The following is a 22,401-nucleotide window of genomic DNA, read 5'->3' on the forward strand; positions in this document are numbered from 1 at the left end:
AGTATTCACGAAATAGACTCTAATTCGCATCAAAAAAGTTTCTCGACATAAACTGGCGCTGGTGGCGCTTTCCGAAATGTGCTAATACTACGGAAAAAAAATCAATAAATTAAAGATTTGACTCTTCTTGTTGTTGAAGTACTATTATTACTACCAGTGACAGATTAAAGAAGGGAGAGGGGATGCAAGCCCCACCTGAAGTTTTCATTATTATTATTATTATTATTATTATTAACAATAATAATAATAATAATAATAATAATAGTGTATAATATTTATAATAATTTTTAAAAAATGCTGACCATTTAAAAGTATTAATATTAATAATAATATTAATAATTATAATAATAATAATAATAATAATAATAACAATAACAATAATATAACAATACTATTATTATTGTTATAATAATACTCTTAATAATAAAAATATTATAATAAATCCAGTGAAATATTAATTAGTGACCAATAGATGTAATGACAAAAGCAATTTCATCACACATAATTATGCTTTATTTTTTTTCAAGAATATATTTATAGAGATTTACAATTGTTTGGTACAGCTTACTTTCAAGCCTAACCATTAAAAATCACACAAAATCTTAAATCAAACTGCTACAAAAACAAAGCAACAGGAAGAATAGCTGACTTCAATACAAGGAAGAACTGTATACATTATAATTTTATGTGTGTATGTCAAATTATAATATTCTATTTATGTAAATAAATTTTACATTTCTGACATATCATTATGTTAGAATAACAAGATTATTATGCCATTTTTGTTTCATTTTGATGAAGAAAATAATAAAGTATATTCTTGATTTGATTTTTTTATAATGAAATATATTATCTAATTATTATATTATTAATTATAAAAGATGGAAAAGCACAAACTAGCTGTACAATTTACAGACATCATAGTACAAAATCAAGGGAATATGCAATCAGCTACAACTGTATTCATGCAGGAATTTTATGTGCAAAATTTTTATGACAACAAACACCTTTTTACTGCAACAAACTCAAATAATTGCTGAGTGGAATTCAAAATAATTTCAAAACCGAAAAAAATGAGTTACAATCTTGTCATCCTAATGTGATGATACAAAGTTCTAAATATGTTGAATTTGATTATAAATGCATTTAGTATAGTTTTTATAATTTTTATCTATCATATTTGTTGCATTAAGTTATATATTTATATATGATCACATATAAATACACTAAATCATATTTACATATATTTTTATGAATAATAAAACTACTGTATATTCATTATATAGTGGCAATTTGGAAATACCAAAATTCTTCAAAGTTGTATACTTCTCTTGTAATATCTATTTCTTATTATTACATATAGACAATTCAACTTTTTGGAATACATTAAGTATTTAAGTTTTTACTTGTTTAGACATTGTATCCACGCAAGCCTATTTTACATTACAAGATGTTTTATATTTATAATACAATTAAATACATATGAACTCAGTTATCCAGCTGACAAAGTAAAGCAACACCCCTACCAATCCAATGTCCATATGGTTTGTCCGATGGAATGTTTATTGCAATCACAAAGTTGGTGGAATGACCTGTTGTGGAAAGCGTACCACGTCTTTCGCTTGTTTTGTAGATAGGTGCTACATAGGAGGTCTTTTCTGGGATTTCATCTCTCTTGATGGGGATAAACCACATCTGTAGAAGGTGAGAAAGATTTCATTATAATAGTTTAATTATTAATAAAATTGTTTAAAGTTATAGTCTAAAATAAATCTATTTATACGTATACTTTAGTAGCAAAACACATTATTGAATAAATCTTCCCTTTTTTATCAGGGCAGGGGATTATTATTTCATTATTTGAACAATATTAACCTAAAAAAAACTACAGCCTTATTGTTTGAAAAAAAAAATCATCAGAATCAAGAATGGTATTCCAAAAATACAGTAAAACTTACCGTTGGTAGGGTGTCATACAACATCTTTGGATGGGATTCAGCTAGGCGTTTTGTCTTCCTATCCCATCGAGCACCTTCAACAAACAGGCCATTTACATACACACCTGCAAACAATATCTTCATATATGAATGTAATTTACATGGCTTTGTCACTATAAATCATGGATCATTGATAACTTCTAAGCTTATGATTATAAGAATAATATAAATTTTGAAGGGTCCTTCTAAAGCACAGGTGGGCGAATATGAATTTAAAACCCTATGTGTGCAGCCCACTAACCATCTTTGGCTAGAAAAGACCCCTTTTTATGGCCCAACACCGATCATCTCTAAAAGTAATATTAAAACTGAGCTTAAAGCAGTATAAAAGTGTGCATGAAGGTTTTTGGAAGCACACTGGAAACATAAAGGTTCGGATGTGGCCCTCGGTTTTAAATCAAAAATTCACTTTGGCCCTTCGACCAAATTTTATGCCCACCCCTGTTCTAGAAACGGGTAATGAATATATATTTAAATGAATAAATAAATAAATGAAACGGATACTCAAAATATTTGTAAGAAATCACTTACCGTCCTCTGGTGGTTGGTCATACTTCTTGTCATCCAAAACTTCATAGTCGAAACCAAGTAGATCAATCGGAATTGTGTACTTTCTTGCAAAATTTTGCTGTGCTCCAGTCAAGAAGGCCTGTGTGAAATAGAAGCCAGAAATCCAGAAGACTGGAGGTGGGCCTGTGTCATACCAATCCTGAAGATACAAATATAATGTCAATATAATCATAATTAAAAACAGACCAATGGTTCTTATCTAAAAAAAAAATTCCTAAAGAAGATTCACTAGAGGCCATAACCTAATACTTTGCACAAGTGAAAACTGAATGAGGATGTGTACAGCTCTTTTATGGCAAACTGGGCTATTCCATTATTGTTTAAATTCTGTTTAATTTTAACCATGCTAGAAAGAACAATAAAAAAACTATTGATACTGACACACTATCATAATCATCAAAGATAACCTCAGTCTAAATGTAAGTACTATCTTGAAAGATGCCCATGGGCTTCTAATTAAGATACTAACATTTAGACTGAGGTTATCTTTGATGAATATGATAGCTTTTTTTAAGATTACTTTAACTGAGGAGGGGGGGCTTCTTTTCAAGATAGGCTTCTTCTCGAGATCAAGACCATGGGGCTTCTAATAAAAGTTTTAGGTATATTCACAAGGCTAAACACATTAAAATCTTCTACAGATTTAACTAATTGTTGAATTATTAGACTAATGATGGGAGATATTTTATGTACAAAGTACATGAAAAAAGAATCAATATTTTATTTTCAAAAGTGTAATTGTAAATTATAAATACCTGCAAGAATTTAAGTCTTGCTAAAAAGTCATTGACATAGCTTCCTAGAGGCTTCAGAGATGGGTAAGACTTTTTCATCCACATGCCTGGGACACGTCCCTTTAATACACTGTTGGCGACTTCCTCTAATTCAGATGACATCACTACCAAACCCTATATAAAAAGCAATAGTATACATATAAGAACTACCACAATCAGGCAAAGCAAATAGGACTACATCACTAAAATCTAGGTTTACAACATGTATAAAGATGGTCATTACAGTAAACTAATCTGTAAGGATTACTTAACAGTAAGGATTGCAGTCTCACAGCAAGGCTTAGAGAATGGAGGGAGAGGGAGAAAGAATTGCTTTACCTTAATTGCCTTTTGAATATTGATGAGACTTGCACGGACTGTTACAAGCAGGTTGTTGAATCGTACCATCTCCTGCACGAGGACAGTGTTCATACTCTGCGTGTATGTTGTTGGATACTTCCTCAGAGCTGCCTCTGTGTCGAACACAGGGGGCAACTTGGCAAGGATGTCAGATGCAACATCGTTGATCACCTCATCATTACTTTTAGCACCACCTTTTGAACCGCGGGACTACAATGAGAGTGATTTTGAAAAAATGAGAAAGGAAAACAGATAATCCATTAAATTTTATACATAAATATCCAATAATATTTTAAGGATAGGACATTCAAGATTAAATTTATTTTTTCTTGCTGAAAGTTTACTAATTGAATAATTGTTGGTGCTATATACAATGGGTTATTAAATTTCATGTAAGTCAAAATCAGTCAACACCAACCAAACAACTAAAATTACATCATTACAATAAAAATTAAAAAAATACTGTGAATAAACATGTGGTGCAATCAATATATATCATAACATTAAAACAACAAACTCAAAATTCATTATAAATTTTAGGGTTTTTATAAAGATTCAATTTCTTTACTACATTAGTGATTGAATACTTAATGCCAATTTAATGCATTTATTAATTTAAGTAGATTAATGAAAAATATCAAAGGTAGAAAAGTGCCTAAATTTATTTCTTTTTACCCATTTAACAGTAAATAATTGCCACATACTGAACATGAGGGCGGTATACAGTAAGATAAATATTGAACCTGTATATTAATATAACATATATTTGTAAATAAATTGTTAATTGGCTTAACTTCCCCATTTTAAAAAAAAGTAATATATCTACACAATTCCTTGCATACTTAGTATTTTAAAAAAAAATTATTATCAAAATTTAGTTAAAAACAGAGTGCGTGTAAACACCAAATACAGAGTTGTGATAAAACAAGTGCAAATCAATTACAAAATACAATAAAGAATATTAAAAAAAACACACACTTAAAAATTTAAGTTTTACTTTAAAGTATACATGTATTATCATTATAATTATTTACATAGGTTCGGCCGTTACATGGCAAAAAAACGTATCTTGAAATTTTCACTTTTGTGGATAAAAATAGAGTTAAAGTTTGGATGTTCGGAACTTTGCAATAAATTGTTGTACCCTTTTGAAATTTTGCAGGATTGTATATCTATAGACATTGTGATTATATTACAACTGTTTGTTTATTGCAAAGTTATTAGCAATAATTACATATGTTGTTGTGCCTTGGAAAGATGTCAGGCTCGGTATTGATGAAAGTAAGACATATTTTTGGAATTTATCATGTTTGGGGCAAACATATGCATTAGCTAGCTTGTTCATTTGTCGCTGTTAAGATTTTCGATATTAAAACACCAATAACCATTTAATTTTTCATTGCCAAACTCCATTAGCTCAAGACAATTTTTGAATACCATTCTGAGGCAAAACAAGGTATCTTTATTGTAGATATGTTGTTTTGCCCCGTAATCTTGTAGTTACGTTGTTTTGCCACGGAAAACCACAAGATTTTAAGTTCTGTGTTTAAAGATAGGCGGTGCTATCTCTGAAATGACGCATTATTGAGACCTGAAATTTTCACAGGTAATTCAGACATTAATATACTCCCAAATGATATTATCTCACAATCGACAAAAATTTCAGTTAAGTTGTTTTTGCTCGAGACGGCCGGGTAACTATTGCATTGTTGATAAATCAATTCAATATTGAAAGACTATAACTTAAAATATCAAAATCAGGAAACCTTTAAATTATTGAAAAAAAATGTGTAATATATTAGCTGAAATTAAGTCATATAAAATCAAATTGTTAAATAAATGTGTTAAAAACAAATCAAAAACAAACCAAACACATTGAAACATATTTGTACAAAGTGAACATTGCAGATTTGATAGCCTGCAAAGACCATACATATACCTGAGCCTGCAGATGATAGTGATTGTGAATGGTGGCAGCAGCAAGCACAGAACCAAAAATACAAAGATGAAGAAATGTATACTTATCAAAAACATTTAAAAACATTTTCTTATCCAATAATATTGAATTAGTACTATATGGCATTTGTTTTATACTGTTATTAAGCAGTGGACAACAAACCAAAGCTCAAGGTAGACCCCAGAATAATGTCTTGTCATGGAAACATTTAATTTTTTAAATTTTTTATTAACTGGTTTTAGGCCAAGGGTTGCAAAGCATTGAACTAAGTCAATATTCAAAGTGGTATATCCCTTCACAAGACTAACATAAAAAGAAGAATCTTCATGTAAACCAAGTCTCATTATGAAGCTTAGGGAGTGGAGTTGTTTTGGGTGTGAGAAAAAAATCATGTTACTGTAACAGAAATTGAACCCAGGACCCTGGGATTGGAAAGCCAGCATCTTAGACACAAATCTAATCAACTCCACTCCATTAGCACGCACTAGTGCTGTCCCAATATCAAAGGTGTTGGGCGCTGAAATACCATTATGCCATCACGTTCAACACCAATCCCCTTCCCAGACAATAACTTAGCTATTAAGCCTGTTAAGCTTACATCTGTTATACTATACAATTCACAACCTACATAGACATTCGCAACACTCTATGTCAATAGCAATCAGTAATGAAAATTATAATGATGATGATGATGATGATGATGATGAAATGATGATCATGGTGGGATCAAAATGAGATGATAATTATGACTATGATGAGGAAGATGATGGTAATGAGGATAATGATTGTAACAATTACAATGATGATTTTTGTCCAAGATCATGATGAAAATGATTTTCATTTGTATATTACAAAGGACAATAAAGTTTATTCATATGTGTATGATCAAGATAATGATGATGATAATCATAAATATGCTGGTAAAAACGATGATACCAATTTCTATGTGGATGTCAATAAAATATATAATGAATAGAAGAGTAATGATAATGATTCAGATAACAAAAATATAAAAATTATGCTGATAATAATATTACTCTCATTACATAAGATTATTATATTATTATTAGCATTATTTTTGTCATATTTAACTTCATTTAACATTTCTTACCTGGTAGAGTGTAATTTTCTTTTTTTCTTTTTAAACTAAGCCAAAACAACGTAAATTACGTACCACAACGGTTTCGACCTTTATATTTACATATTTACAAGAAGCCAAATGAAATTATTTGAACATTTCTTACCTGGGTAAGTAGAATATTATCAAAAAGGAGTTTTGTTTGTGCTTGGTCCTTGGTGATATCTGCATTTGCATGCATACCAAAGATCTCTGGATGAGGGTTTAGGGGTAGATTTTTGGTGTACTCGATGTAACTCTCATACTGTAAGCAAAAAAAAAGGAAAAAGCATGGAATAATTAATCGAATACAGTATATGCGCAGAAAAAAATAGTATTTAAGTGGCCCAAACTTGTGATTATAAAACACAAGTCAACCACAATTAATTAGGTTCCGTAAAGCTGGGGCCACACCACACCCAACAGTCATCGGCAGACGCGATTCTAAGGAGAATGCAACGCCACAACACACGTGCAATGGATGATTTTTAATATCAATCAGTTCAGACTGCCACCGACAATCAGCAGAGGGTGTTGTGTCATCTAACGCTTAAAGGGAGCGGAATTGAATTCGTCGGCCGATGGTCATATGACTGTCGTATGACAAAGAGAGTCCCCGGTGCAAGAAAAAAAGAAAATGAGGTCAATGTAGAGACTATCAACCTATATACAGCTCACTTGTTTGAAAAACATGAACAAACATTACTTACATCTCCATCTTTGGGGGAAAAGTAAATTCCGGAGACATCAAATTTGTAGTCTTCACTCTCTATAACCTCTTTGCAGTAAAACTTATCTAGGATGGAGAGAAGTGTTCTTCTGTCACGGTCATCAGTGACTCGTCCTCCGTAGTTACATTCTCCTGTTAGATATTTGATGGCTGCAAACGGCACCTCCTGTTGTTAGATAGATAAATTTGAAGGATACAAACTGTTAATTTTTACAATGTTTTTATCACTTTATCACAAAAATACTGTATATTCTAGCATACAAGACTAGGCTTAAAATAGCAAATTACGCTGTTTTGTGGGACCTCTGCAACAATATTCAAGGGGTGAGGTTTAGCGGAACAGTCCATTGTGAAACAAGACATTAACATTGTTGAGTAGCCCACCAGGTCTGTATGAGGGGTGAGGTTTAGCGGAACAGTCCATTGTGAAACAAGACATTAACATTGTTGAGTAGCCCCCAGGTCTGTATGAGGGGTAAGGTTTAGCGGAACAGTCCATTGTGAAACAAGACATTAACATTGTTGAGTAGCCCCCAGGTCTGTATGAGGGGCGAGGTTTAGCGGAACAGTCCATTGTGAAACAAGACATTAACATTGTTGAGTAGCCCCCCAGGTCTGTACCCATACTCACCTCATACTCATTAAGAAACATGGAGAGTTGTCTGACGCTGATGCGCAGATCTGTCTCGTTAAACTCATAAGGAATATTCCAACCAAGAGGTCCAAATTTACGCCTTTCTTGCACCAGTGCATGGAAGAAACACAGCCCATATAATAACTTCCTCCAGGCATGCTACAAGTAAATATAATAATAATACAACAATAAATATATATTCAGATATGTATTATTCATAAAAATATGCCACTAGTTTAAGTATGAAAGTGAATATTTTAATTTCTAAATTCAAATGTCAACATTATATTCGAGAAAAGTCATCTAAACAAAGGTATAAATTAATTAAAAGACATAAAAAATAACTCAGTAAAACAATTTTTGAAACATGGGCTTAGTAAAGTCTACAAGCATGACATCAAAGTTAAAATCCTTCAAAACCTACGCTTTTTTTCTGTAGCAGTAGTCCAGGTGATACGACAAAGCAAGCAAGCAATGTTGAAAGCATACCAAGTGGATAGCGACAGGTAATCAGTGATAATAACAGGTGAAGAGAAAAATTTCAGGTGAGAACATGACACATATTAACAGGTGATATGAAAGCTAGTTAGGAGGTTTCACAAACAGTCTGCGTGAATGTGTGACAATAAAGACAATTGCCTCAGTACTACATATTTAAAGTGAAAATGCTTGTTATTATTTGTTATGCTTGTTCACTATCAATTGTGATATCACATGGCAGGTTATTGTGAAACATTAAAAAAATATGGTGATGTTGTTAGTCTACACCTGGATAAACTGATAAATGTCTATTTTTGCTCTAAAAAACAAGCCTCCCATCCTAGCATGCTGAATAAGTGCCCAAAACCATTCTACCATCTATATATTTTTTATGTTGCAAGACATGATGTCCAACACTTTCCTAAGCATTTTATCAGTTTATCAGGTAAGCACACATACTGTAAGATATGCTGTGTCACGCATCCAAATATACATATACGTATATTAATGTTGCAATGCAAAACCTCCTTATTAACTGTGCAATGGTATGAATAGTAGCAGAAAAATATGAAAATAGAAATTTAGTTAGTGCTCTAATACCAAAATATGAAGTCAAGTGAATATAGACAAAAGAAATACAGTATTATATAATATACAATAAATTGTATTAGATGTTAAGCCTGGTTTCTATAAAATCACTACAATGCATAGCTGTCTGTGACACAATCTGGAAAGCTCCCCAAATAATTTGTAAATAACAACTGCAGCAATTTTATGGAAATCTGCTTTATATATGAAACAAGATACTATACAGATAATGAATGCCATATGAATAACACTTCAAATGCAAAAGAAATGATGATACTTTATTGATGATAATGAATAATGCATAAATGCCCGCTAACATTCCATATATCCATGGTTGTAGACACTAGACTGTGTTCACTTGTATTCTCTAACCATTTAATGCTCACCTCAAAATGCACTCAACTGATAGGTATTCTAACTTACCATATTCTTGGAGCTGCTAAAGAATTCTGGATCTGATATGGGATCACTGAGATAGGAGCGGACGATGTTGGCCCTCAGACCGGCAGGTGGTTCATTCGTCATTTTTACTCCATTTTGGAGCACAGCAACAGGGAAGTGGGGCGATGGGTAACTGGTCAACCAGAGACGGAAGTCTGGATGTGTGGTCTCAGGATTCAGATCCTACAGGAAAACCACGGAAAAGAATAAACTTGTAAACATATTTTTAATTGTGTGGAGCAGCAAAATGTTAGAAAAAACAAAGAGAGCTTTAATTTAGATTATTCTTTATTGTCAGCCTTTGAATAACACAATCTGAGACAATCAGATTCATATTATGGAAGCAAAACTATAAACAAAAGCATTACACATTACCTCACACAACTTTTCCAGTGTTGTCATCCAAGAAACAGCTAAATGACAGTTCTGCAGCACAACCCATGTACCTTCTTTCAAACCTTTCTCAATCATCTGCATTGCGACTGGACCTTGGCCTTGACCAAGGGACAGGGAACTCAGCTTGCTGCCACCAAATCCCTATAAAAATAATAGATTTCACTTGTTAGCAACATTATGAAATACTCCCCCAGAGATGTGTTACATAGATGTTCAATGCAGTGATGCGATGAGCTGAAGCTAATATAGAAACACTGAAAATATAGGCCTAGGAATTACGCATACTTGATATGCTAGGCCTACCTGATCGTCAGCAAATTTGAGAAGAGCTGCCATAGGATCTGCTCCTGGGGAAAGCACGAATATGAGAGGAGCACAGCAATGGCTGTCACCAAATGCCTTTCCAAGATCAAAGGGTGGAGGCTCAATGAACTTCTTATGGAGTTTGGCAGTGACAAAGTCCTGTATAGCTGGTACAACCTGAATAGAAAAAAAATAACAACATAAAATATTTTAATATAATATTATACACATAATTATATAGTTATGTGTATAACATAATATTATACACATAGCTATACAATTACCTTAACAAAAAAATGGTTGCAAAAGTGAAGGGTATATCAAGAATGGAGCATTCCAATTATAATCAAGGGGTGTTCTGGACAAGACAATATAAGAAATCCAGTTGATATATTTTACTTGCCTTATCAGGTCGTAGACATCTAAGAATTAGTATTTTCTGGAACATTCCAAGTTGTTCACCCCATTCTCCAGGTAGAGCCTGATGCTGGGGTTCCTGGGAAGAAATATACATTAAAAAATAATCATCCTCAGAATTATAATAATAAAAAGATAATATATATAATTATTTTAAAATATCATGATTTATGAGTTGGCTTACGGTATCATCGTAGATGACTTTCCAGCCTTCCTTTTGGGCAGGAAACTTCTTGCGAAGACCTACAAAGTTTGGCATGTCTGACAGCCTACAAACTTCATCCCATGATTGAACTGGTAACCAGGAAGTAGGGTTGGAGTGAGGGTTGTCAAGACCAACGCCGCCAGTGAGTAGGAAACGCCACTCATCCTCGTCAACCTCTTTGGCATGTTTAAGTAAGTTTGTGCACAGCAAGAAAGAAAACAATAGCTACAAGAACAAGAATATCGACCATTTAAACAAAAAAAATTGTTAACACATGCCAAATATTCTGTTGTAAGATAATAAAACCACTAATTGTTCCAAAATCCGCCTAAATTGACTACAAAGATAAAGAAAGAAACTAAACAAAATACTAAAAAATTAATAACAAGAATAAAACAATAATTATTGTACAAATAATATATAATGATGAAAATATCTGTAATAAATTGTTGAGTCATACCTTATCTTTCTCAAATAGAGAGCGACAGACATTACAGTACAGCGAGTAGGTGAAGAACTCTCTGAGGTTCTCCAGACGTTTCTCTAGGTTGTCAGATTTCTCCGAGTTATCGATACCATTAATGAATAGGTTCACAAACCATGTCAGAGAGTACTGGTACATGGGTTCAATATTTGCCAAATCAGCGATGGTAAAGAACAGAATGCTGGAATGGACCGCTATTGGGGTATAGCCCATACGTGTCGTGTCAATCTTTTTCTCGGTCTCCTCTGCGATGGCCTGCTTCTCAGATATCTCATTGGCAAGGACCTTGGAGGAGGACAGTACTTTTATGGCTGTCTCATCTTCGAGGATATTGCCTTCGGAAGTTGAAAGAACTTCAAGGATTTTATCCTCAATTTCTTTTAATTGTCTGCAAAGAATGTCAAAACATATATTTACTACCTGAACTAAGAATTTTAATATCTTTTGAAGCAGTTGGTACATTGTTTTTCATTATTATTATATTTATACAAATATATAAATTGGAATGTGTGATCAGCAAATAAATAATGTCTCTTACCTCTTGTTATCAGCACTCTGAAGTATAAGTGCATTCTTCTCCTCTTCTAATTCTGGCCGTTCTCGAGCAACAACAATACCCAGCAACTGATCTTCCAGACCCTCAGGTGTGATCATGAAATTCAACAATGTTACCTAAAATAAAGATACAAAACATCACTCCTTTAAAATAAATGATTATGAAAATATTTTGTAAACATATTAATCTATAATATTATATACCATAAATATTTTAGTGTGGAATTCCTGTCTTTTTATCAGTCATTGAAACTGTGCCTTTCAGTTACTAACCTTAACAGCTGTTTCTGGTAGATAGTGAGGGTTTCTCAGTTTAGTGGTGACGTAGAAACGAAAGTCATGTGAATACTCAATGGTGCTATCACCAAGACGGATGCAGATACTTCCACCCTGTTTGAATGTCTGCTTCAGAAGGAGAGGTTCCAAAATGGGGTCCAATTCCTCGTTGATGTTCTCTAACAGAACCTTTGATTAAAAATATTACAAATAAACATTAATTAGGCAAACATTCTGACAATAAATTACACAAATCAATCGTATATTAGCAGTCTATGAGTGATTTACCTAGATAATTGCTTTTGTTCCAAAGCGGAACACCCCTTTAAAACAAAATGTTTGTATCTTGGGGATATATTCCAAGATCGTTATATCACAACTCAAACATGTGGCTTTCTTGCTTTGCAAACATGTACTCCTAACTAAATCATTGTTGAATAAAGAATGAGGATTTTTTTTTTTTAACGGTTCATACATGGTGCCAGAAGGGACTGTTCTATTTTCAAATAGGAGGTTTAATTTTAGGAACAAAAGCAATTTTTCGGTTTATCCAGGTAAGTATTCACAAAATAGGCTCAATTAAGTTATACTTGAGATCTGACACAACTTACTGGTGTTCCAAACTGGATACAATTTTCCAAAGTACGAACAAAGTCGCTAGAGGTCAGTTTGATCACATGAAGATTGTTGGCTTTCTCCATATTCTTTACCCACTTGTTGGCTTGGCCTTGTGGATCAATCATTAGCGGCCAACGACGAGCATTGCTAAAAAAATATCATTTTAAAATATTGCTAAAAAAAGTGTATACATAATTTTATAAGTCTTCAAATGGCAGCAAATGACAGGGTTTTGGTAGTAAAATGTCAGTAAATAATTTTTTAAATCTGAAACTTATTCTACTTGTATCTATCAATATATACATCACATGGTTTATTATAAACTAACTAACACACAGTAACAATCTCATCCAATGAATAAATAAATGGAAGAACGAAAGAAATGAATAATTCCAGTTTAAATTGTTTTGTTTAAGGATTCCCAGATAATTAATCTCTTTAACTTTTTCTAGGTCACTACCCATTAGGATATAGTTTGCATTTCGGAATGTTGAATTTTATGCCCCACTTTTCAGACCAAGCAACAAGGTTATGTACTGTAGGTCGTGTTGGAAGGCAGCTTCATCATCTCTTGAATTAATGGGCTTGTAGATTATTATGTCGTCAGCAAAGAGCCTAGTGGTTGATTCGACAGCTTGGACATGTCGTTAATGAAGAGGATAAAGAGATGTGGGCCCAGGACGATTCCTTGTGGAACACCGCTAAGTACTGGTTTCCATGGGGACGATTTCCTGTTGACAACTACTCTTTGCGTACGACCTTTCAGAAAGGACTCAATCCACTTCAGCGTTTTGTTACGGATACCATAGAAGCTTAATTTTGGAAGCAGGCGTTGATGCGGGACAACATCAAAAGCCTTAGTAAAATCTAATACCGCTATGTCTGTCGTTCGACGTTTGTTATGGTAAGATACAAGGTCATGGATTGTAGCTGAGATCTTCTGAAAGTGTGCTGAGCATCTGTGATTATAGAGTGTTCTGTCAGGTGTCTCATGATGTGGCTGTCTATAATACATTCAAATAATTTAGAGAAGACACATGTTAAGGAGATTGGTCGGTAGTTACTTGGAACTGATTTCTTTCCTTTCTTGAAGATTGGGGTGATGTTGGCCTGTTTCTAGTCTTGCGGGAAATTAATTTATTAGTTTCCAGTGATTTGAGTAGTTTTTCAATACCTGCATTTGAGATTTCTATAGGTGGCATGTCTGGCTAAGGACTTGCACTTAACGGGTTGTGTATGGTCTGGATATCTGTAGAAAAAACACTTTGGAATTGTTCAGCCAATTTATTGGCAATGAGCAAACGAATAAATAAAATCTGTACCTGACAATGATTCCATTTTCTACTGAGAAGCTATCAGTGGGAAGACCAGCAATGTTCCACTGTCGAATCAGTACAGCCTCTCCCAGGGTTGCAGTAAGTGAAAACTCCAAGGAGCATGGGATACCCATGTCTTTGGTTTTTTTAAACCACTCTTGTATTTGTTCCTGGAATTGAAAAAGTAGGAATTGACTTGCAAAATCTAATTGTGATTAACAGAATTCCTTTGATTGGTATTATTAAATGAAAATCAGTACTAAAGATGCATTTAAGTGATTGATTAGGCCGGATTTAAAATAAAACTAAATGGTTTGTGAATATTTGATGTAAAGTGGCAGGTACTGTACAGTATTTCTTAAGCCTTGGAAAGAAACCCTGCACAGACTGACTTTCTACTTCAAGAAGATAAACTGATTTGAACATAAAGAAGACAAAATAAAAATTAAGAAACTACATTCACATTGTCAGTTAAATTTAATAGGAATATCAGAAAGAAAGATGAACACAATCCATTTGACACCTTTACAAGTGAGCCTAGTTTCAAAGCATCTTCCACACTCAACATATTATAGGGCACTCAATTAATCTAAATAGTGAGTATCCCAATACTTTATAACATTAATGTACGATGTAAAATGTTTATCTTACTTGTCTGAAGACGGATGTAAAAGCACCAAGATATGCAACAAGACCAGAAGAAATTAGAACATCACCAGTCAGGTTAACATACAACTCTCCAAGTTCAGCTGCTGTTTTCTTCCATCTAAAGAGGTCAGATTTTAAAGGTCAATAAATAATGTGTCACAAAAAACAATAAGTTCTTCTGGACTGGTGAAACTCCTCATATAGGCTAAATATAGAATTTATTAAAAACTGAAAAAAATATTAAAATTAATTTCAGGATTCAACAGAAAGGAGATCACAGGCCCAGGAACAAAAGAGAGACATGATTTACACAATAACAAAAACTGAAAATTGAATAGTGATAATAAAATACATGCAATATTTTGATTTAATCTCTGTCCACACTATCAAATTTTCTTATGATGACCATATTTAGGCATGTCACATGTTTTTGTCAAATAAAATTTGATAGTCTGGACAGGACATTAGAACACTACACACCTGTCTTTCTCGCCACCTAGGCCACTAATTAGCTGCTCAGCTCGCTCTAGCTTTTTAGAACAGAGGTCAATCTGGTTCTCCAAATCAACCTTCTTTTTCTTGTTGGCTTCCAGTTTATTTTGGAGCTTCTGCAGTTTGTCTTGTACTTCTCGGAGCATGGAGCGTTTCTTTTCCAAGTTCGCCATGGCGACTTTCAGTTCGGCTTCAGCTTTCTTGAGTAATTCTTTCTTCGGGGCAACGATCTTTGCAACTCTGCATGGGAAAGAATCTTGGTATGTCATATTTGTATGCTTTTATACCTAAGTGTATGCCTTAAAAAAAATCCAGTGAACTATACCAACTTGTACAAGTTTATAGACACTAAACCCATGACAGATTTAAAGGTAAAAGGGAAGAAACAGAGGGAGAATATGTTAAAAAATAACTTTGGCATCAATCCAAAATTTCTTTAGATTACTGAATAAATGATCTGATGAAATTTAACTTGATACGTAGACAACCAATTTATTTTGGACTTTTAAAGACTTGTTAGTCAAAGGGTGATGGGCAGCAGCAGATAATAATTTTGTTTTAAATACACATCTTTAACAAACATATCAAACTGAATTATTAAACTAAATTACACAAATCAAATGGTATCTAGGTAGTATACAAACAAATTAGTTACATGAATGAACTGATATGGAAGTTTCCACATTCTAATGCTTTGTGTATATAGGTGATAATCACAGTGCAAGCACCATTACTTACCTTTGGAGGAGGGAAGGTACTGTAGGTAGGCTTCAAAAATGGAAAGTTGTATTGCTACATTTAAATAATTTTTACAAAATAAACTTAATAACTATATTCTTTCAGAAACGATGTTACACACCTATCGTACGATTCCATAGCAATTATCCACTTGCAGAGACCTTGGCAAGCAGTTGACGCATTCTTGATTTTCTCTGGGTCAAAGTCTGGATTGGTTATATATTTGGTACGAATGACCTTGATAATGTTTGGTGCAATGTTATCCTTTTAATGAAGAATACAATAAATAATAATGTGCTAAAATCATAAATATTTTGTTGTGTTAGGAAATAATAATATTGTCACTTTTTACCACTTCAAGCAAAACGCAGCAGTTTTAGGATTGAATTTTTATGAAACTTTTATCACATCAAAAACAGAATGAAATCATGTCAACATAAAATATAAAATTTACAGCACATTGAAAATAAAATGGAGCTACATTACATAAAAAAATTTAAAATAACTAGAAATATGTATATTATATAAGATTGGAATTATATAAGTCTCATTTCATACCTTGTCAAATTCAATAAGTGTCTGCAAGAACTTCATGTCATTGAGAAGCTTCTTAGATGGTCCCCAGTAATCCTCAATCTTCTTTCCAGATCCTGATGGGTCTGGAATCCTATCTGGTTTAATTTTTTTCAAAATGCACAGAGCTTCCATGACCAGCTTTACACCGGCTGGAGGATTGTTCATGGTTTTCACAACACCAATATCCTGAAGGGTAAAAATGTTATTAAAAATGGACTTGCAAGAATGCACTGCCATATGTTCTTTAACACTTCACAACTGATAAAAAAAAATAATGAATGTTGATAAATAAACTATATCATGTATCTCAACAAACATTATAAATAAAATAAAAAGTATAATAATACTATTAATAATATATTATTCAAGTTGAATAATGGTTACAGTAATAATGATGACAATGACGATAATGGTGTGTGAATGTTTAGTGAATAATATCATGTTGATTTTTGTTTTTGTTAATTGTTATTGTTTTTTTATTACTATTCATGGTTTATACAAATATTGATGATAAATGCTTATGATAATGATTATAATAGATAATAATGGTGGAACTAATGATAATTCAAGATTTGTTTTTCATTTTTTCATTTTATTGACTCATATTACTATGATAATTGTAATACATTAACAATAATAAAATTTATTTAAGTTATTATTCAGCCATTTCTCTGCCTTTATTTACTACTGTAGTACTAGTAGTAATAAAACAAATTAAATCATATCAATAAACTAAATAATTTGAAACATGAGTCATACCTGTTGAGTGAGAGTGTTGAGTGCAGCTAGGGCAGAGTTGAGGATAGGCATAGCCTCAGCTAGATCAGCATCACACTCATCTTTAATAGCTTGGGCTGCTCCAGCTTGCTTGTTGGCTACCTCTTCATCAGCTTTTACAATCTTAATTTAAATTAAAACAATTATGATTTAGTACATATTTATAACATCTTATTCTTGTGGAGACTACACCCACCAGAAAAATATATTTGGCATAATGTCATTATAGTGATTATGTAACTGAATTTCTTCATTGCATTTTAAATAAATAAATATACTATCAATTTCAAATTAGATAATTTCCATCATTTTGGATCCAATTCATTAAAACTAATTTTTGCAAATAAAATAAACTTGGAATAACAGTGTACCTACAGTCAAACTACAGATACCTATAATATTGGCTATCTAACACTCAGAGAATTTTTTTAGATTTTCTTTTTTTAATAGATAAATATTATAGTTAATATGCAGATACGGTTTCTTTCTACTAATAAACTCTAATTTCCTACCTTTTCTGTCTTTGCAACTTCAACAGAATCTCTTTCTATGATGACCATGATCTCATCAACTTCTTTTGTGGCCACTTTCAGCTGAGGTTGAAGATCCTCTAGTTCTTTTTGCATCCCTGCAACTTGCGAGGCAGCAGATTGAAGTTTCTCAAGACCAACCTCATAACGTTTCTTGTTCTTCATAACCTCCCTGTTAATTATTGCAATTAAAAAAATTTACTAATATAAGAAAAAGACCACAGACTGCATAGACAATGCAATGTTACAATGAATTGGCCAGTACAGACAATTCTAGAAAGCGTACTGAGTGATTATAACTACAAATAACTAATTACTATTATTAATGTTGTGGTAAACATACATACAATATAAATATATAATAATAATAATGTTGAATTGTGTATATCATCCAGCTGTATATTTTTATTTTTTCTTTTTCAGTGTTTATGCGGCCATGTGAATTTTTGTTGAATAAATGAAATTAATAAATATATAAACATAAATAGTATTATATCAAGTTATAAACATACGCTCTTTTCTTGTTAAGCAATGTCTTAAAGGTGCTAATTAACTCTAGGTATGATGTAGGAGTGACGTAGTTATGTCGATCAAGCTCATTCAAAAATCGCTCAGACAGATCACGGGTGGAAGTGTGGAACTCTTTACACATGTCAATGCATCCAGATCGGTTATCATCGCTCATCTCCAGATCATCGAGAAAACGTGTCGCAACGGCTTGTAATGCATCTTCCGGCCAAGACTAGGTAAAATACATGAGTATGATGTTTAAGTAATAATCATAAGGGCATATCAATAACCACCACAAACAAATACATTTGTTATAGAGCATTTTGTGTTACAACGACTGCTGAATACTGACCACCCAAATGAACTCTACATAAAATCTCCACTTACCTGGAACCAGTCAATTGTACAGCAATTTACGAGTGAAGGGAACTTTCTAAGCCTGTTCCTGAAGGCATCTCCAATTGGACTCATTGCGAGAACAATGTGCATCTGGTCACGGACTCGATCGATAAACATATTGAATAGTGATAATGGCGATCCATCAGTTTGTCTGGACTTCTCACGCTGTCTGTCTATGACACGCATTCTCTCACAGACTTCTGCCTTCTCATCTGTAGGGAAGAGGTTTGGAACCTCACCAGCATTTAGAAGGTTGTTGATGTCTTCCAAGAAACTTTCTTGCTTGATCTGGAGAATAAAAATTTAAAAAAAAAACATTTTGAATTTTTTAACCAGAACACAAATATGTGATTTCCATCAAATTAGGACAGTTCAAATCATGTTTCTTTTTAGATTTGGTATTAAATTTGATTGGATTGGATTTTTTTGGTATGAAGAAAACCCTTTTCCAAAGCATTTACTGCATTCTATACTCAGACATGGGCCATAATGCACACAGCAGCAATAGCTTAAATGTCTCAACCAAAAGATGGTGTATAACATTGTAACTTTCACAAGAGCCATTAAACCAGAGACCACTGTACACACAGACAGTGGCTACTACCAGCTTAGAAAAATGAGCAATGCTGCTCTCTTCATTAAACTAGGATTTCATAATAATGCGTTAACAAAGTCCCTTTACCTGTGTGTCACTGAAAAGGAAAACTCCATGTTGTTCTCCATTAGTTGATTTCCTCAAGATGGATTTCAAATCTTCATGCCATTCAACTGTTCCATAACTCTTACTGATCTCCACTTGGAAAAGTTCACAGTCAGCCATATGGGCAGCGAGACGCGTCAGAGATTGACGCCCACTTCCACCAACGCCAACAGCTAGGACATGACCACGTGGTTGTTTGATGATACGCGAGATACGAGATACATGCTCAATCGCAAATCTGATGAATGAAAGTTTACAGAATTACGTGAACAAAAATGCTACTTTTTTGTAATATCAGGAAAAAATAAGTTCACCCCTTGATTGGACCCTGTTGGACTTGTCGGCACATTTCCGGAGCCACCAATAGTTCTCTCCAGCTGGCAACCGTACAACACCTTTGCAGTGATTCTGTGACAAGGTTTGTTAGCTTCACGAAGGAAAGAATAGAAAAAATGCTTTCCGATTGTTATGTTATGTTTGATTGATCTGCTATGTTTCCTTTTTTTTATACTTGATTGGGGTGACAATTTTTTTCGTCAACTTTTATTTGTGGACAAGTCTGGAATTTATAATATTTTAACAACAGTAATTGGGAACAGAAGTTTTTTTTATTAAGATAGAAAATTAATAAAATTTAAGGAATACAAACCTGAACATAACCAAGTTCATTGGCTTTTTACTAATGAGGTTAAATTCCTCAAGATGAGACTCAACAACGACACGTAGCTTATCCACGTCGGCTACCTCTATGTAGTTTTTGTTTTCATTCTTAGGGTCAGTGAAGTCACAGAACATCAAGCTACGGAGGTCATCCTCTGTGACTTTACCATCCCCATCGAAGTCAAGGTGTGAGAAGAGCTGGTGAAAGTCCTCGTGAAGATGTGTCTTGACAACAGTCTGGGTGAATTCCACCAACCATGAACGATCCTTATCGTCTACAAGACGGTCATAGTAGACTCTCAATACCTGAAAAGTTTAAACATTGTTATTTGTTTACTTATGAAATATAAAATAAAATACTGTAGCACACCTCCTCCAGGATGATATAAAAATGCTGAATTAAACATTTCCAGTAAAATATATTTCTTATTATATTAATGCTATTGTAACAAGGGTCAAGCAGTTATATGTAAGGTGGCTAATATAACTTTTTTATAATAAAGCACAAGTAAAATCTAAAAATTATTTCAGGCAAAAATGTATGATTCAACATTGTCTGGTGTTTTTCAGGCTTTCGACAACTGACACACTGGCTTATAAAAACGTTGGTATGTTATGTAATTATTGAAATGACATAACACCAAAAATGACCAGTATGACATCTTATGCAATTTGGTCAGAGGATACAATGGAAATTTTTTGGTGGTTACCTCATGGAACCAAAGTTTCTTCATGCTTGCAGGTGTCTGACAATACTCTGGATTCGACAGCAGTACGCCTTGAATGACTCTAGCGAAATCACGCAGGTTAAACAGGTAATGCGACTTGGCAGGTGTTGGTAGGAGATTCACCATGGCTGCCTTATACACCTGTAGTGTGCTTGAAACTATCTGCATTATGCATGGCTCAAATTCTTTACCAAAACCCCTGTAACAGACAAACAAGGCAAATTAGTGTAACATTTTTTTTTCTGCTTCAGTTGGTGAAATGTGAGATTATTAAAAATGTTTTGTTGTTAACAGTTTTCCAACAGTAAATATGTTAAGTAAGCGTTTGGATGTGTGATCTGTGTAGTATTATGTATCAATTTTGTAACCACTTATCTATTATATATGTAATTATATTTTATGTAATTTTTCATGCCAGTGTAAAACAAATTTCTGTATTTGTTGAGAAAATATCTTACCTTGTATCTTATATTTAATTCATAAACAGTAAAAGTCAGTATTTTAAAGACTAAAATATAATTTATGGATGCTAAGTCTAGCAAAATACTTACTTTGAAGATAAGTGCCATGATAATATTTTCGAAAATATAGTTTCCATGGTCCCATCGTCAAATTCATTGATGGTCACTGTGTTAAAGTGACGCAGGAAGCGTGGTGTTATGGGATTTCTTCCGCCACCTAAAGAATCGCAAATGAAGAAAAATAGTAATGAAACAGAACCTAGAACATAATATCTGTGAACTTAAAACTACCAAACATGTTCAAACACAACCACCAAATACAAACTATTTTTACAAAAATCTTACCAGGAGGCCCCATAGCGGCAATAATTTGAACATCCACAAGCTTCATGGCAGAACAGTCCTTGCGGTCATACCAGTTCCAATGGTCCTGCCACTGCCGTAACAGCTCAATTGGAGGCTGTGCTCCATATGTCTCACGGGCTGGCATGTTCATATCGTCTACATACACAATCTACAAAATAGGGACACTAACTTCAGAAAACAGACTACATAAAGTACAGGTGGATAGGCTGGATAAATGGATCTTTATCAGTTAAGTTGCCACCTTCCACACTTGATACAAGCTGCCAAACGCGAAGCCGACGAATCCTCCAGCGGTGGAGGCGAGTCATCCGGCGCCGCAACAACCCCTGACGCAGCCGGCAGCGAACCCTGAGATCGAGTGGCAGCCTGAGCTGCCCAATCTAGAGCCGTCGCAAACTTAGTCGAGGGCCAGCGCGCACAAATATCGCAAGGCTCAGCCTTGCTACACGAGCGACACAACGGGCACTCCGAGTGCCGGTCGAGCTTAACACTCGGTTTAGGGCCCCCACACGCCGAGCACAAAGACTTGCGAGCGGACATGCTGATCGAGACTACAATAAACAAAGGATATCTTGCAAGTTGAAAATAAATCCAAGGCA

General features: G+C 33.7%; 1 protein-coding gene across 4 annotated transcripts in view; it reads right to left on the reverse strand.

Annotated features, from left to right (window-relative positions):
- Window positions 1-490: 490 nt before the first annotated feature.
- The window catches only part of LOC117101721 (dynein heavy chain 7, axonemal-like), a 44,716-nt gene continuing 22,805 nt past the window's right edge, over window positions 491-22,401 (reverse strand). For 2 of the 4 annotated variants that reach the window (XM_033241753.1, XM_033241750.1), the window contains 32 exons: window positions 21,782-21,950; window positions 21,527-21,653; window positions 20,958-21,174; window positions 20,237-20,553; window positions 19,570-19,825; window positions 18,876-19,175; window positions 18,491-18,720; window positions 17,961-18,150; window positions 17,431-17,571; window positions 16,654-16,857; window positions 16,217-16,359; window positions 15,346-15,597; window positions 14,869-14,983; window positions 14,224-14,387; window positions 12,895-13,048; window positions 12,281-12,472; window positions 11,991-12,124; window positions 11,429-11,840; window positions 10,948-11,193; window positions 10,750-10,842; window positions 10,347-10,523; window positions 10,023-10,184; window positions 9,630-9,830; window positions 8,136-8,297; window positions 7,485-7,670; window positions 6,902-7,039; window positions 5,640-5,645; window positions 3,680-3,910; window positions 3,323-3,475; window positions 2,529-2,706; window positions 1,959-2,062; window positions 491-1,695 (listed from right to left, as the gene is read on the reverse strand). In XM_033241753.1, the coding sequence (XP_033097644.1) occupies window positions 1,489-1,695; window positions 1,959-2,062; window positions 2,529-2,706; window positions 3,323-3,475; window positions 3,680-3,910; window positions 5,640-5,645; window positions 6,902-7,039; window positions 7,485-7,670; window positions 8,136-8,297; window positions 9,630-9,830; window positions 10,023-10,184; window positions 10,347-10,523; window positions 10,750-10,842; window positions 10,948-11,193; window positions 11,429-11,840; window positions 11,991-12,124; window positions 12,281-12,472; window positions 12,895-13,048; window positions 14,224-14,387; window positions 14,869-14,983; window positions 15,346-15,597; window positions 16,217-16,359; window positions 16,654-16,857; window positions 17,431-17,571; window positions 17,961-18,150; window positions 18,491-18,720; window positions 18,876-19,175; window positions 19,570-19,825; window positions 20,237-20,553; window positions 20,958-21,174; window positions 21,527-21,653; window positions 21,782-21,950 (5,961 nt within the window). In that variant the 3' untranslated portion in view covers window positions 491-1,488. The remainder of the gene's footprint in view (window positions 1,696-1,958; window positions 2,063-2,528; window positions 2,707-3,322; window positions 3,476-3,679; window positions 3,911-5,639; window positions 5,646-6,901; window positions 7,040-7,484; window positions 7,671-8,135; window positions 8,298-9,629; window positions 9,831-10,022; window positions 10,185-10,346; window positions 10,524-10,749; window positions 10,843-10,947; window positions 11,194-11,428; window positions 11,841-11,990; window positions 12,125-12,280; window positions 12,473-12,894; window positions 13,049-14,223; window positions 14,388-14,868; window positions 14,984-15,345; window positions 15,598-16,216; window positions 16,360-16,653; window positions 16,858-17,430; window positions 17,572-17,960; window positions 18,151-18,490; window positions 18,721-18,875; window positions 19,176-19,569; window positions 19,826-20,236; window positions 20,554-20,957; window positions 21,175-21,526; window positions 21,654-21,781; window positions 21,951-22,401) is intronic. The other 2 variants (XM_033241754.1, XM_033241752.1) reach the window with 1 other exon arrangement.

Source organism: Anneissia japonica, unplaced genomic scaffold (genome assembly GCF_011630105.1).
Source record: "Anneissia japonica isolate Jap-2015-1 unplaced genomic scaffold, ASM1163010v1 scaffold287938_len408866_cov212, whole genome shotgun sequence".
In the NCBI taxonomy this organism is placed as follows: Eukaryota; Metazoa; Echinodermata; class Crinoidea; order Comatulida; family Comatulidae; genus Anneissia; species Anneissia japonica.